The sequence below is a fragment of the Ovis canadensis genome, chromosome 12 (assembly GCF_042477335.2).
Source record: "Ovis canadensis isolate MfBH-ARS-UI-01 breed Bighorn chromosome 12, ARS-UI_OviCan_v2, whole genome shotgun sequence".
NCBI classification, from domain to species: Eukaryota; Metazoa; Chordata; class Mammalia; order Artiodactyla; family Bovidae; genus Ovis; species Ovis canadensis.
The window spans coordinates 90281170-90295415 of record NC_091256.1 but is presented as its reverse complement, the minus strand read 5'-3'; the positions used below and the strand labels follow the sequence as shown (position 1 = coordinate 90295415).

At 50.7% G+C, this 14246-nt stretch overlaps 1 protein-coding gene and 1 long non-coding RNA gene across 10 annotated transcripts in view; one reads left to right on the top strand and one right to left on the bottom strand.

The window, feature by feature from the left end:
• The window catches only part of CAMSAP2 (calmodulin regulated spectrin associated protein family member 2), a 96795-nt gene that overhangs the window by 9863 nt on the left and 72686 nt on the right, over nucleotides 1–14246 (bottom strand). For 6 of the 8 annotated variants that reach the window (XR_011247576.1, XR_011247577.1, XM_069544989.1 and 3 more), the window contains 6 exons: nucleotides 13993–14132; nucleotides 8886–8982; nucleotides 7163–7247; nucleotides 4309–4391; nucleotides 3988–4057; nucleotides 1642–3739 (listed from right to left, as the gene is read on the bottom strand). Coding sequence is in view for 6 of the 8 variants with exons in the window: in XM_069544989.1 (XP_069401090.1) it covers nucleotides 1642–3739; nucleotides 3988–4057; nucleotides 4309–4391; nucleotides 7163–7247; nucleotides 8886–8982; nucleotides 13993–14132 (2573 nt within the window). In the remaining 2 variants the exon portion in view is untranslated. The remainder of the gene's footprint in view (nucleotides 1–1641; nucleotides 3740–3987; nucleotides 4058–4308; nucleotides 4392–7162; nucleotides 7248–8885; nucleotides 8983–13992; nucleotides 14133–14246) is intronic. The other 2 variants (XM_069544992.1, XM_069544994.1) reach the window with 1 other exon arrangement.
• LOC138416194 (uncharacterized) lies at nucleotides 7138–12356 on the top strand. Of its 2 annotated transcripts, XR_011247578.1 has the most exons (7): nucleotides 7138–7314; nucleotides 8876–9017; nucleotides 9234–9400; nucleotides 10252–10380; nucleotides 10632–10752; nucleotides 12012–12079; nucleotides 12171–12356. It is a non-coding gene; the product is annotated as an uncharacterized lncRNA (long non-coding RNA). The 2 variants fall into 2 exon arrangements; XR_011247579.1 differs by lacking the exon at nucleotides 7138–7314 and having other exon boundaries at nucleotides 8829–8973; nucleotides 12171–12353.

Genomic DNA, 14246 nt, shown 5'->3' with positions numbered 1-14246 from the left:
CAAACACACACATGTCCACGCCAGACACGCTGCGCACACTCTGCGGATGAGAAGACACAGCGCCTGCAGGACTTCACGGTCTAAGAGAAGCTGTGGCAGCAGCAGCCACAAGGTGGCTGGGGAGGCCGGGCCAGCAGCCACTATGAGAACCTGAGGGTGCAGGAGACACAGGAGAACACTCCATCTACCCCCAGAACCACGCAGGGCTGCGGCACACAGGAGGACCAAAGCGAGCCTGACAGGACATTCGGAAGGGAGCTACGGGGAGAGGGTGGACCCGCGAATTAGCGGATTCCTCTGGGAATGCCCCGATCACACGCCGAGGGGCTGCAGTTTATCCAACAGGCATCTGTAAGAGGTCCCGTGGACTTCCACTCCCGAGAGCCGGTGTGAAGAAGGGACCAGGCAGACGCGGGGAGCCCGTGATGAGCTGCGACCACGGTCTGAGGGCTGAGCACCAGGCGGTAAAGATAGAGTGAGGAAAGGAGGGCACGGGTGGATACCCGAGGACCCCCTCTGCTCTCCTCTCGGAGGGAGCAGAGGTAGTAAGGTCTCTACACATCAATTACCGTCTACAGCAGTAGTCTGTTAAAAAACATTAACAGCAGTCTCACACAGTTGGGAAACAAAAAACACAACTCACATTTAAGTTTCTAAACATTTAAAAGGGCCCAGAGAGTCATCTCTCTACAACCAACTTCAAAGTAAGTTACCCATTCCCAATATTTAATGATCCAAAGCAAGCGATTGTAACCACTTCTGAATTCTGACTCCAACAGGACTCCAGAAAATCTGCAAGTATAGACTTTTGCCACTGAAGGCTGTCTTTCTATCTACATTCTAAACTTGGGAGAATTAGGAACGGTATCCCTTGGTCTCTTAACCTTTTAAGAAAAGAAACATGAGCAGCACACATGTACATGTTTGTGATAAGAAACCATTCTTCCCTGCACAGTCTGGAAAACACAGACAAATATAAGGTGAGAAAAAGGATGACAGGAGAAAACCTTTAACACGAGGCCTTCCTTGTTCTAGCACCGATGGTGCGTGTCCAGATGTCACCATCACAAGGTGATACTGTGCAGGACTTGGGTTAGCTGGCTCAGCAGCCTGTAAGCGTAGGTCACATCAAACACCAGCCTTGAGGTTGGGGTCGTCAGCTACGCTCTCTTCAGTGCTCCCAGAGGAGCTGCTCCAGGGCAACTGCGAAAACTGCATTTCTAACGTTTCGTCTTGCAAGATTCGGTCTGGTCAGGTTTTAAAATTTAAAAAAAAAAAGTGTATGGGAAGATGGTCAATACTAAGGAAAAAAACAGATTTGGGGGCAATGCCAACATTTTTATCAACTGGCAACAGAGCACCTTTTGCAGGAGTGAATCACTTGGTTCTCAAAAGGCTTTGGTGAAAAAGAGACACAAACAGGGGGCAAAAACAGCAGGTCTCCCCACGTTCAACGACGGGATGAAAGACTGCTTCAGAAACCAGAGTGCCTGCCCGGAACCGCAGTCCACAAAGGGTCGGCCCAGGGCACGGCCCAGGGTTACGGGCAGAGCCTAACAGAGGTCCTGCTGCTCAAGAAGCCTGCGCGCGCGCCAGAAGCATGGAGTAAGAAGAGGCCCAGGCCCGGGCCGGCGGTTTTACCTTAAAGAAGAAGCCGCAGCACACTTTCTGGTCCTCATCCGCTTGTTCTTTATCACTTTCTCCATCGTACTTTTCAACAGATACATCAGCCTTTTCAGGGGGTTTCAAATCTGAGAGGGAGACTTCAATCAGATTAGCGCTCTTAGGAGCAGCAGGCGGCACACTGGGTTTGGAAGGCAGCTGGGCGGGCTGACTCGCGGGGTCCTCGCTGGGTGCGGGGTGAGCGACCTCCGAGGCCGGGGCGGCCGGGCCCTCCGGGGCCACGGAGGGCGGGGGCTGGGCCTCCCCGTGCTCTGGAGGCCCCGCCGACCCCTCCTCCTCCTTTGCCCCATCCTTGCGCCCGGACTCCTGGGCCCGAGGCTCTCCGTCGTCGCCCAGACACACGAAGGACCGCGTCTGGATGGGAACCTGACTGGGGGAGAACCTCCGGAGCCGCGGGAGGCTGTCCACAGACCTCGGGGGCGTCAGCGTGCGGTGCAGAGGCGTGATCTTGAGTTCGCTGGGCCTGGGAGTCCTTTGATTTTTGACGGAGAAGGACGCGCTCTTCCTGGGCGCGGCCTGCGGGGACGCGTGGGCCGGGCGGGGCGCCTCGCGCGCAGGCCGGTGTGGGGAGGGTGGCGGCGGGGAGATGACCCAGGCCTGCTGCTCGCGCATGTGCATCAGTGCCTCCTGCTGCAGCGCCAGGCGCCGCATCTCCCGCTGCAGCGCGTGCAGGGACGCATTGAGCCTCTCGATGGAGCGTGTGTGCTCCAGCAGCTCGCCGTCCTGCGGCGGCTCCTCCGCGGGCCCGGCTGGGCTCCACCGCCCCTCGGGGTCCCCGGGCGCGCTCGGGGCTGGCGGCCACCTGCCCGCAGGGCTCTCCGAGCCCTCCTTGGGGTCCGCCGGGGACTTGCTCCTCGGCCCATTCGCCTTCTGCGGCTCCTTCTCGGGCGGCCGCTCCGTGTATACCTTCTCATCCTCCGCACCCGCTGCCTCCTCCCGCAGGGGGGAGACCCCGTCGCCTTTCTTCTTCACCACTGTAAGGAAGGCCGTCCTCCCCATCTTCTGCCTCTGCCTGGTGAACGCGGCCTCCATCTTCTTCTTCTGGGCCTCGATGGCCCGCCGCTTCTCCTCCAGCTTCATCCTCAGGTGTACCACCTCGGAGGCCAGCAGCTGCGTGGTGTCCCGGCCGTGCGGGAGGCCCCCGTCCTCAGGGGCCGGGGCCCAGGCCACCACGTGGGGAATGTTGAGCTCGGAGCCCTCGGGCGTGGTCTTCTGAGAGCTGCTGCCGCTGCTCTTCCCGTCTGTGTGGTTCAGCTTCCTGAACTTCTGCTCGGCAAAGCTGGTCATCTTCACCCCGGAGCTGGAGGAGGCGCTGCTCCCGGGCTGGGACTTGGTACTGACCGTGCTGGGACAGGGGCTCAAGGCCTCTCTGGCGCTGCCCGTCCGCACGTCGTAGTCCTGCAGGAATTTGGACGCGTCATCCATGTCAGAGTCCAAGCTCACAGTGTAGTCTCTCAGGGACGAGTCCTCGTCCATGGTTTCTGGAATGTCTTCCGAGGGCACATGGATGCCCGTGTCCACCTCCGTGGTGTCTGTGACAGGACTCAAGGCCCCTCGAGTGTCCCCCACATTCTCCGGACTGGACTGGCTGCGCGGGACACCGGCGTTCAGGAAGCTCAGCTCCTGGCTGTGGAGGAAGAAGCCGTTGGCAAGCTGGTCGGGCCTCGGGGTGTGGACGGGCTTCTCGGTGTCATGGATTATCTGCAAGGCCTCTTCAATGCTCGGTGTCCCCACCTGGTTGCCGAGCTCGTCGAGAAGCACGCTGTTGGGCAGTGCTCCGCTGGGGAGCCTGTAGTGCGTCTTCTCGTTGGAGTTCAGCGCGCCTGCGCTCCGGGACGCGTAGGTGGCCAGGTCGCCGTGAGAGCCCACCCCGTGCTCCTCCCCATCCACTGGCTTGAAGGCCAGGTTCTTCCGGGCATTCCTGGCTGTACGGTGGTTGCTCAGGGCGAGCCCGTCATTGCTAAGGGAGCGAGTGATTCCTCGGTTGGAGGTGGATCTCTGCACAGGATTTTCTTTATCAAAAGAAATATCAAATGAGACTCCATGCACTGACGATCTGAAAAAAGAGAGAAGGCTCTTAACCCCAGAAAGACAGGATCTGATATCACTGAGAAGTGTGATTTCCTCTCGCCCTCATTGCTCACAATCACAGCCTCCTGGGAGGGGCGGGGGGCGGGGGGTAAGGCTGTCGGGACACCCACTAGTCACCACGGCCCTCCGTCACCGGGCTAGCAACAGGGGTGGTGGGACGGGGAAGGAGTGCTTCTTGCTAAGGCGAGGACACTGAGTGAGCCTCCTGTTTACCTTTTCTCCTTGGGCCAGGTCCCTATGAAGCCATCGACATAGGACATAGATGAAGACCTTCTTATTCCTCCTTCAAATGCATGAGAAGAAGAGTCACTGGCATTGTGTAAAACGATTTTAACTTAAAACATTTGAACAGATTTCACACAAGGTAAAGAGATACACATGGAGAAATGAGGATAAGCTTATTAAGAAAAGCAAGCACAGAGAAGCAGAAAGCCTTCGGTGTGTATACGGAACACTGTTTATTTGCGTTTATTCTCAATCACTTTCTTGTTAACCATGCACACGGCACTTTCCGAGCTTTCTCAGACACATTACCTGAGGCTGAAGGAGGAGGCTGGGGCTGTAAGTGCCTGGAAGGCAAGTGGGGACGAGAGTATGTAAACGCAGCTCCTTCCCCACTGCAACAGAAAAGACAAGCAGAACGTCACATTCTAGCTCTTTCAGACAAATTTAACACACAGCAGCTGAAGTCACAAACAACACTGCCACCTCTGATTCTCCATCCTAAGTGAAAAAAAAATTTAGGAAACATACTGTTTAAACCAAAGAATGGCTGTGATTATTTGAACCTTTATGTATTTTATGTTTTTTTAGCCCAGGAGCTTAAAATACTACTTTCAAGTACAACTCAGTGTCCTTGTGAGATAAGATATGGCACATTATTTTCATTTTATAAGTAGAAAAACTGAGAAAGAAGCTAAATGAAAACCATCAGCTTGAAGTACTTTGGTCAAATCTAAATTTCTAAAAGTACAAGTATGATCACTTCTTGCCAAAGAGCCTGACACCTGCTTGCACACGGACCTGTGTGAATGTCTCTAACATACTTACATTTCTCCTTATTGAATTCCACCCTATTCCAGTCAATGCAGGGGATTAGACAGTCTGTTTCTCAGTTCATGATGACATTTGGCCAAAATTTAATCTTTTTCTTCCTACATTTTCAGTCCACCACAGCTGACCTTAGTAGGTGAAACTCAGCACGCCCGTCAGAAGAGCTGAGAACAAGCCAGGGGCAGGGTGCAGTGACCTAGCTCTCTGTGACCACACTGCCTTTCAGCTATTGCAAACCGAGGAGATGAGCAAGCACCGATGGATTCAGAGGCAAACCTCAACGTGCATCCTACTGCTCAGCGAGTGCTGCTGCACAGAGCTTTCCAGAAGCAATGCCCGCAGCAGGCGCAGCCTCCTCTCTCATTGGCTCCCTCGCGCCCAGCCCACCCCGCACATCACGTGTCCCCTCACCCGTGTCCTCGGTAACAGGGAAGCTGAGGGACACGGCCACGCTGCTCCCCATCACGGGTGTGTCTCAGCCCCTCCAGTGGCCTTCCCAAGCCTCTGCCCTTCTTACACCGACTGCCAAGCGTGTCCTCAACGAGGCGAGTTGTTATTGAATATGCTCACTCTTTTCTTCTTCCCCAAGTGCTGGCTAAACTGTTGCATGTTCCCATAACTGCCTCACTTCACGTCTGCATGGAGGGTTTGGGTGTGGACACGCTAGTGGCCATGTGTGGCCATGTGTGTGCAGCAGCTGCTACAAACGTCTTGCTTTGCCATCTTCTTCGACTGTTTACTCGTGAGATCACTCTTCAGCCGTGATAACACTTGTACATGTGGCTGCAACATTCTCAGGAAGAACAGCATTCCTTGAATCCCTCCTCAAAAGTTCTACAGTGGGAGAACTCACATGGGCCACACAGAAACTCCCAGACATGAGAGGGCGACAAAGTGACCCACTGAGGAAAAGAAGTCAGACAGCCATCTGGGCATTAGGAGTTCTGCTGGGAAAAAGGAGAAAGGCGGCCGCTCAGACACCTGAGAGGAGAGAGCCGAGCCCTCCCGAGGGAAAGACACTCACCAGCGCTGGAGACGCAGAGGGCTGTCTGCCCAGTGGCTACAAGCAGCGGCTGTGGAGCGGCCCAGGCTTTTAGTGGAGAGTTTAGAAGGTTTCAAAGATTTAACACGACAAGAGACATGACCTGGGATATTGAGTGTTTTCTAAATTTCAAGGCAGGGAATGTCACGACATAACCAACCCCAGAAAGCACTGAGGAAGTAACGTGTAGAAAGAAATCTCCCATGGGACGCCACAGAGCAGCTCCTGGACCAGTCGCACTCCAGCTTCACCCCTTCCTTCGTGGTAAACCTCAGTGACGAGTACGAAACAGGGAGCTTAATGGAAGTAAGAAAATCCATGGGGGTAAACCCGAGGGCAGGGGGATGAATGTGCTTTCCTAATTCACAGGAAATGTTTATAGGGCCCTGAGGTTCACGGTGATGAGAAGCCCTGTGAGAGCAGTAAGAGGGTGGTGACAGTTCTGTCCACACTGGTCAGGACACAGTGGAGAGAAACTTCTCAGATGTGAGGAGGAGCGACAGCTTCAGTACGTGTTCACATTTTCAGGTTAAACCAAGAATTCATGCAGAAACTATTTTCAATTTCTTACTTATAATTTAAAAAATGTATTTTAAATAGATTGGCTTGAATTTCTAAAAAAAAATCACAAAGTGTTTCGGTTTTAAATAAAAAAATCATATATTAATAAATTAGGGAGTTCAAAGTCAATACACATTTTAGGTTCTAAAAAAATATGCATTAAAAGTGCTTACAGGATCTGCTAAAAAACACTTTAAAACAAATTAATATCTCTATCACATACTTGGGTCAGAAGTCAGGATTATCCTGATATTAAATGTTTACCTGGCTTTGAATTCAATTCCTGATATTAAGAACTAAAGCATTAAATATTCAATGGTACAATAAATATTCCATTGTGACCTCTCAACAGCTGCAGTAACTAGCAAACCAAACAGGGAAAACTGTCTCATAGATTTAAAAATCTCCCCCTGAGGCCTAAGAATTACCTATCATTTGAGCCTCATATGATCTCAATTATAAACAAGGTGTGCAGCAAGAGTTTAGTTTTAGGGTGATTATTTGGACCTTAGGATAATACTCTCCCACTTTTCAGTGTGACTCATAAAAGCCTATTTATGAAACATTCAGTTCATGTAAATTTCAATGACACTGACCTAAAAACAGGCTTTAATGGGGTTAAGTTAATTTTAACTTATTCAGTTCAAAGTTCAACTGAAACTGTAAAAACGCTCATGAAATGTAGTAATACTCTTGATCTCTTAAGTGACTGGGATGGCCGTCCAGACTCACCCTGGCGTGAGGTCAGAGCTGTCCAGGGTGCCTTCCTGGGCAGCATTCAGGACAGGAACTGACGGCGGATCCTCCACAGGCTCAGCTGCGGGAAAGACAAAAACCTCAGAATTTATTTTTTCCACCACCGCTTCAAGGATTCTGAACTGCAAGTAAATGTTTACTCTGTTTTCTTATTCCTTATAGAGAATCATAGTATATTTAGTTTTCTCCTTAAATAATTTTTCAAAAGGACAAATCTTCTTTAAATACTTCTTGGAAGTGTTCTGGCCTATAAAATTCACTTGATTAAGGCTAAATGGGGGGGGGGAAGGCTTAATATAAAATAAATACAGACAATTAAACGAGTATTCAATTTTGCAAAAGCTTTCACAGAGCTGTTACACACGATCACTTTTACGTCCACGAAATAGTTGGTGTTTTGGTAATCAATCAAAGAGGCAGAATTTTGTTGGTTAATAACTAAAGCACAGCTATAGTTTACGTTTTTGCAAATAACTCTCATTTAGCTTTTTGCTTTTGAGACCTAATATAACAACTGTCGAATATTTTGAGTAGTGGGCTTCACAGAGGAGACCACACAGAGCACTGCATGTGAAAACTGTGCTAACGGTAAGAGGTGTAGGACTCTGGCTGCGATCACCACGGAAGACCCTGGCTTTCCCGAGCGGCCTTCGCAAGGGGCTCGGCGCGTCCACAGGCCTGCGCCGTGGCGTGATGCCTCCCTCCGGGCAGGTTCACACCCGTCACTGCGTGTCCTGCAGACGCGGCCTGGGCGCAGGGGGCGCTGAGGGACGCCACTTCTCCTCACTGAAGTGAGTGCGGAGTTCGCCCCCAACTTCTTCCTTCTTCTCTTTCCTCTTTTTTTCCTTTGATTTCTTTTGAGGAGGGGAGTGGGTGGGGATGCGGAGAAATAAGGGAAAATACAAAACTGTGGCTGCAAGGAAAGCCGGCAGGCAGCGGGGAGGCAGAGCAGTCGCGGGGCGCGTGGGGGGCACGCCGGCCGCAGGCGAAGCCCCGCCCCGCGGAGGGAAGCCCTCCCGGGGGTCAGGCCTGAGGCTGGACTTGTTCGTTCCCCATAGAGAGAAACCTCTGGTTTTACCATGGAAGCCAGTGGAAAATCTGGTTTGCTTTACAGAAAGCGTAAGAAGTTTTTCTTTTTTTTCTGTTATTTCCAGAGATCTTTATGGTAACTCACCCCTTTATTTCTTGTTAGTGTCCTTATAATGAGCAATCAATAGACTGTGATACGGTAACAATCACAGAACTTACTAGGTTTAAATGTATATATATATATATATATACATATATATATACACCCAAGCCTTTTCATGGCTTAATGGCAAATTCAGATTACAGATGAGAACCAAGCCATAATTTGAATGGCTTCTGGCCAACAACATTAAAAACCAAAACATTAAAAAACAGGGAACAAAAACTAAGGGTGGGAATAAAAGATGCAAAGGGAAGACAGAGGGAAAACAGTTAAAGCTATAAGTTCCACAACATAAGCCTTCGAATTCAGGGCTATTCTGGCCACCTCCTTTTCCTCCCCTAAGGCGTGTCTCACTCAACAGAGAACTAAATGGCTTTAAATATTAAAATATTCAGAATTTATCCAGGCTAACAGCTAGAACATGAGACAGTCACAGGCCTTCCTGTACAAGAACATCAGTCGAGGTTGTTTTAACTCTCCATCCTGTCTGTTCACAGGAACACTGACCACCTCCTTGTGGATGAGCAACGCGGGGCTGGACGAAGGAGGGCTTCACGACCTCGAACCACCAGAAGAGCTCGGCCATGAACACCAGGTAGTTACTCTGAAAAGAGGCAAGAAAGTCAGCAGAGAAATCAGGTAAAGCTTGACCAACAAGCAATGATAAGGAGAATTTTATTCTGTGTTACCTATGAAATACAGCTTTAGATATCAGTCACTCACCGAAATTTGTGATTAAAAAAAAAAAGGCAATGAGAACACTTATAGCCTCTATGGGCTGCGTTGTGTGTTACCCTCTCAGCAGCTTTCATTCTCAACTATATTTCTTTCTCCGACACATTCATTCTCCCCTAGGCTGAACCCACCCTACTTGGCTTTTGAACAAGCTCAGGAACTGCCTGGCGGTCCAGTGGCTATGACTCTGCGCTTCCAATGCAGGGGGCTTCGGTTTGATCCCTGGTTGGGAAACTAAAATCCCGCATGCCACGCAGCATGGCCAAAAAGCTAAAAACATTTAAAAAGTAAGCAAGCCTGCTCCAGTCTGTCCTACTGAGCACAAGGCACGCGCTTCACCCGACTCCCCTCCTCGGCCTGCTCTCGGCCCCGCCCCGCCCCGCCCCGCCCCGCCCCGCCATCAGCCAGGCCCCGCCCCGCCCTCACCCTCCCGGCGCACAGGCTTCTGTCACGCGGCCTCCCCCACCAACCCGGTCCCAGCCCTCCACTCCCAGTCCACTCCCGCGTGGCACGCAGGCACGAAACTGCATCTGCTCAAGTCGCCAACGACTATGTACTAAATCAAACAGATTCTGTAGCCTCCCTTGAACCTGACCTCTCAGCGGCACCAGATACTCTTGGTGTGTCTCCTCTGTGAAGACTGCCACCCGCCCCTGTCAGGTGACTCGGGAACGCGTGACTGTCCCGAGGCGGTGGCCTTCGAGCATCTCCTCGTGTGTTTCTCTGCCTGCACCAGTCCTCCTCCCCACAACCCTGATGCACTTCCAGCCTCACCTCCCTGAAAGACAACTGCCATCGCAGGGGACAAACCAGAATCCTGGGGGGCACCCCGTGCCCCTTCTTTCTCCCTTCCCACACCAAGTCCTCCTCAGGGCTGCAGAGTCTGCACCCTAAACATCTCTGAGCCCACCCACTCCTGCCCATCTTCATCATAATTACTCTCATTCGAATGTTTTCACCGCTTGGTTGGAATACAATCCCCCTTTTCTTCGACTTATTAAGTCAAACTTCTCAACATGTAGCACCCTTTCCCCCACTTTCCCCACCCTTAGGGAAAGACTGTCTACAGGTTGCAAGCAGGTGCTTGATCAGGGCCCTCCTCAATCTCCCCAGCTTCATCGAATGCCATACCCTCCAGGCTTCCTCCTCTTACCCGGCCAGCTCTATGGCAAAAGGACAGAGCCACGCGAAGCACTCTCTTCAGTGTTCAAGGCAGTGCCCAGCACATGACAGATGCCCCCCGAATATTCACTGAACGAATGTGCAAGTGAGTAAGTGAGCACATACGGAAAAAGGCTAGTCACGGGCAAAACACTGACACGGGGATCTCTGGGCAGTGAGATGACTGTGATGTACATTATTCTTTATACTTAGCTCACAGCACACTTTCTAAAGCCAAACGTAAAATTATACTTTAAGTACTAGGGCTAGACTCTACTCTGCCAGTACAATTAACTGAATGCTGTGTATATGTTTTGAAAAAACACTTGTTAAGTGCTCCATAACTGTCTGTTATAGGAAATTAATAAATATTTAAGGACCTTGGTGCTCAACAAAACTACTCATCATCAGGAAAATGCAAATCAAAACCACAATGAGATACCACCTGGCACCTGTCAGAATCGCCATCCTCAAAAAGGTAAGCGACAGCAAGTGCTGATGAGAGTGTGGAGAAAAGGGGAGCCTTGAGCATCACCGGTGGGGATGCAAAACGGTGCGAGCACCACGGAGGGCAGCACGGAGCAGTACGGAGGCTCCTCAAAGAGTGAGACAGAGCCACCACAGAACCCAGCTGTCCTGTCTGGGTACATGCCCAGAGGAAACGAAAACAGGATCCTGAATAGAGATCCAAACATCCATGCTCACTGCAGCTAAGACATGGACGCAAGCTGGGAGTCCACAGTGGGTGGGCGGATGCAGACGTGGTACCCACACCCAGTGGGGTGCTGCTTAGCCCTGAGCAGAGGAGGGGAGCCTGCCATCTGCAAACACACAGCTGGCTCCTGAGGGCGCTGCAGTGAGTGAGATGAGTCAGACAGAGAAAGAGAAGCACTGGGTGGCGTCACTTGCACGTAGAATCTAAAGAGCAGAGTGGGGGGCACCAGGGGCCGGGCCAGCCCCCGACTACAGAGTGAACAGGTCCTGGGGGTCTAGTGACTATGGTTAATGACACCGCATCACAGGTTTGGAAGCTGCTGAAAGTAGATCTTAAATGCTCACAGCAGAGAAAGGGTAATGATGTCGAGTGATGAGGGATCAGCTGCCAGTATGTGCGTGTCAAATCAACACACTGAACACCTTAGACTTCTACAATCACGCCTTCCCTGGGGGCTCAGTGGTGACGAATCCGCCTGCTGATGCAGGGGACACGGATTTGATCCCTGGGTTGGAAAGATCCCCTGGAGGAGGAAATGGCAACCCACTCCAGTATTTTTGCCTAGGAAATCCCATAGATGGGGGGCCTGGTGGGCTACTGTCCATGAGGTTGCAAGAGTCGGACATGACTGAGCGACTATATATACCTCAATAAAGCTGGAAAAATTTTATTTCAGGCACCCTGGTCAGATAACTATCCTAGTAACATAACTGTACTGTGTTTGGCCAACGATTTCCCCAGTAACTGAAGTTTATGAAGAGAATTCCTTTCTGAATCTGCAAAGATTAAACAGCAACAAATCTGTCACCATATTCTAGGAATGATACCAAATTAATTTCATTTAAAAGCTCTTCTTTCAGTTAAAAAGTCACGCAGCTGCAACATTCTTGAACTATGTAAACGATATCAGAGAACACGAATACACAGAGTAAGGAGTGACAGGCACACACTCCTCTCGCCCACACCCCAGCACCGCAGGCAGAAGGGGCCGCCGCTAACAGTTTGTGCCTCTCTCCCCGCAGGCCTCTTCCTGTGTGTCTGTGCCCACGTGCACATGTGCACACTGACAGAAACAGCGCTTTAAAGCCAGGTATAAGCCACATCACATTATGCATAATGCGGGCGACCCGGTGCTTCTCTTCGTAACTCTTGCGCGCTTTCTGCCTCGTTCCCTTAAACAGCTCAACTACGTGACAGGACACTTCCACCGCGGCCCTTCCCAGATGAACTGCCCCCACTGTCGCCCCCCAGGAGCAGCACTGATGCAGCCTTCTGTGCACTTTCAATCGGGTTAGATGCCACCAAAGTGCCCTCTAAAAAGGGCACACCACATAAAAGTAATAAAGAAGATTCTTGTCTAAAAAGGGCACACCAGTGTACACATCCAGTGTGGGGGGAAAAGAGGGCTCACTGCACACGTCCCCACAAATACTTGTTGCTCAAGTCAACACACGATGGGATGCCCAGCACCACGGACCAAGCAACTTCTCGAGGATGTGGAATCTTAAAACACTCATTTGAAGACAAAACTGTGGTTCTGAGAATTTAGCAGAGGACCAAAACAGATAAAGTGACAGTCTTCTCTGCAGATAATTATCTATTTTTTAAATGCCTCATTTAAGAAAGTATCTTTATATCTGGATTATGCTCAAAGTAAGTTGATCTAAACATCAGGGTTACATTTTATTTATGGGAAGTCCAAGGTATACGAGTTAAGCAAATGTACTCTTACAGTTAAAATGAGATGATTTTTTTTCTTAGATTATAGTAGTGGCATTTAAAATTTTTAATAGGCAAGAATTAGAAAAAGCATTAACAAGATGAATATGAAAATATCTCCCAACTTCCATTTTGGTAAAAATGGTGTAACCATTCAAAATCAATCAAGGTCTTTCTTCCGACATGTCAGACAGCGGGGAGTGGGTGCTATTCCGGTCGATGAGCAGTGGTCTGTTCTGGAAACAGCTGGACGGCTGGCTGTGTCTCCTGCCTTGTGTGTGAAGGAGAAAGGGGCACAGGATAAAGAGGGCAAAGAGCAAGGAGTGCAAGCGCACGGGCAGCAGCGTTACTCCGTGAGGCCCACGGCAGCCTGTAGGGAGGTGGGCACCGCGAACACGGCCAGGCGCCAAGCCTGACACAAAGCTGTTTCTCTCTGATGTTACACAGAAGTGGCGAGCTTCAGGCAAGGGCACAGGAGGCGGGAAGGAATTCTGCAGCTGCCAGGAATAGCAAGGCATCACTCCCACCACGGAGCCCTGGAACCTGCAGCTCAGAAGCCATCACGCCTGAGACACGCGTCTGTCTTCACTACAAAGTAAGCTCTAAAAGGACACGGATCTCTGATTGTCTGCTGATCCCCCCAAACCACCTGGAACAGTGCGAGGTCCTCAATGAACAGCCCTTGGAAGAAGCGCACGAAGCAACGGCGTGAAGCTAGGAGGCCCTGTGACAGCGTCCCGAAGCAAGGGACCCGCGCACGGCTGAGAAAAACAAGCACTTTTATTATCTACTAAAAACCGTGTATTTATGTACTGGCTGCACTGTGCGGCACGCAGGATCCCAGCTCCCTGACCAGGGGTCGAACCCACACCCCCTGCAGTGGGGGCGCACAGCCCCAGCCACTGGGCCACCAGGATATCGCCAGGAGTCACTTCTTGGAAGGCTCGTTTCTAGGCAACCTTGATATTTCCTTCCCCCTTTCTTTCCGGAGGTTGCGCCTCAAGCTCTGGGATAGGAGGACCCTTTCTTCCTGGAGCCCGCAGCCCTGCTGAGGGCCCAGAGACACTTGCCGGCTGCCTCTCCACTTCGCTAACCACTGCAGGACCACAGATTAACTCTTTGTATTGCAAAAGACACCTGTAGCTAACAGTGTATGTTACAACGAAACAAAATCAGCAGAAAAACCTAACAAAACTATTTTGAGTGAAATTATGGTTAACTAGACTCTGTACCTGGCTGTGTGTTCTTCCCAACAACCTTAGAGCGAAGGGGCCGAGGGCATACCTTTATGGAGGCAGCTGCGTAGAGCATGTCTTCCAGGGTGAAATGGCAACACTGGTTCAAATATTCTTGGCAAAATTCTTGGATCAGCTGCAGGTTATAGAGGCTATCAGCCAAAGACATGGTTTCTTTCAAGCAAATGTCTTCAGATAAGAAAAGAACAAGGATTAATTTTGATAATACACACTTTGGACTCACTTTATAATTAGTAGCTTAATACCAGCACACAACTACGCTAGAATCTGGTCATCTCTCTC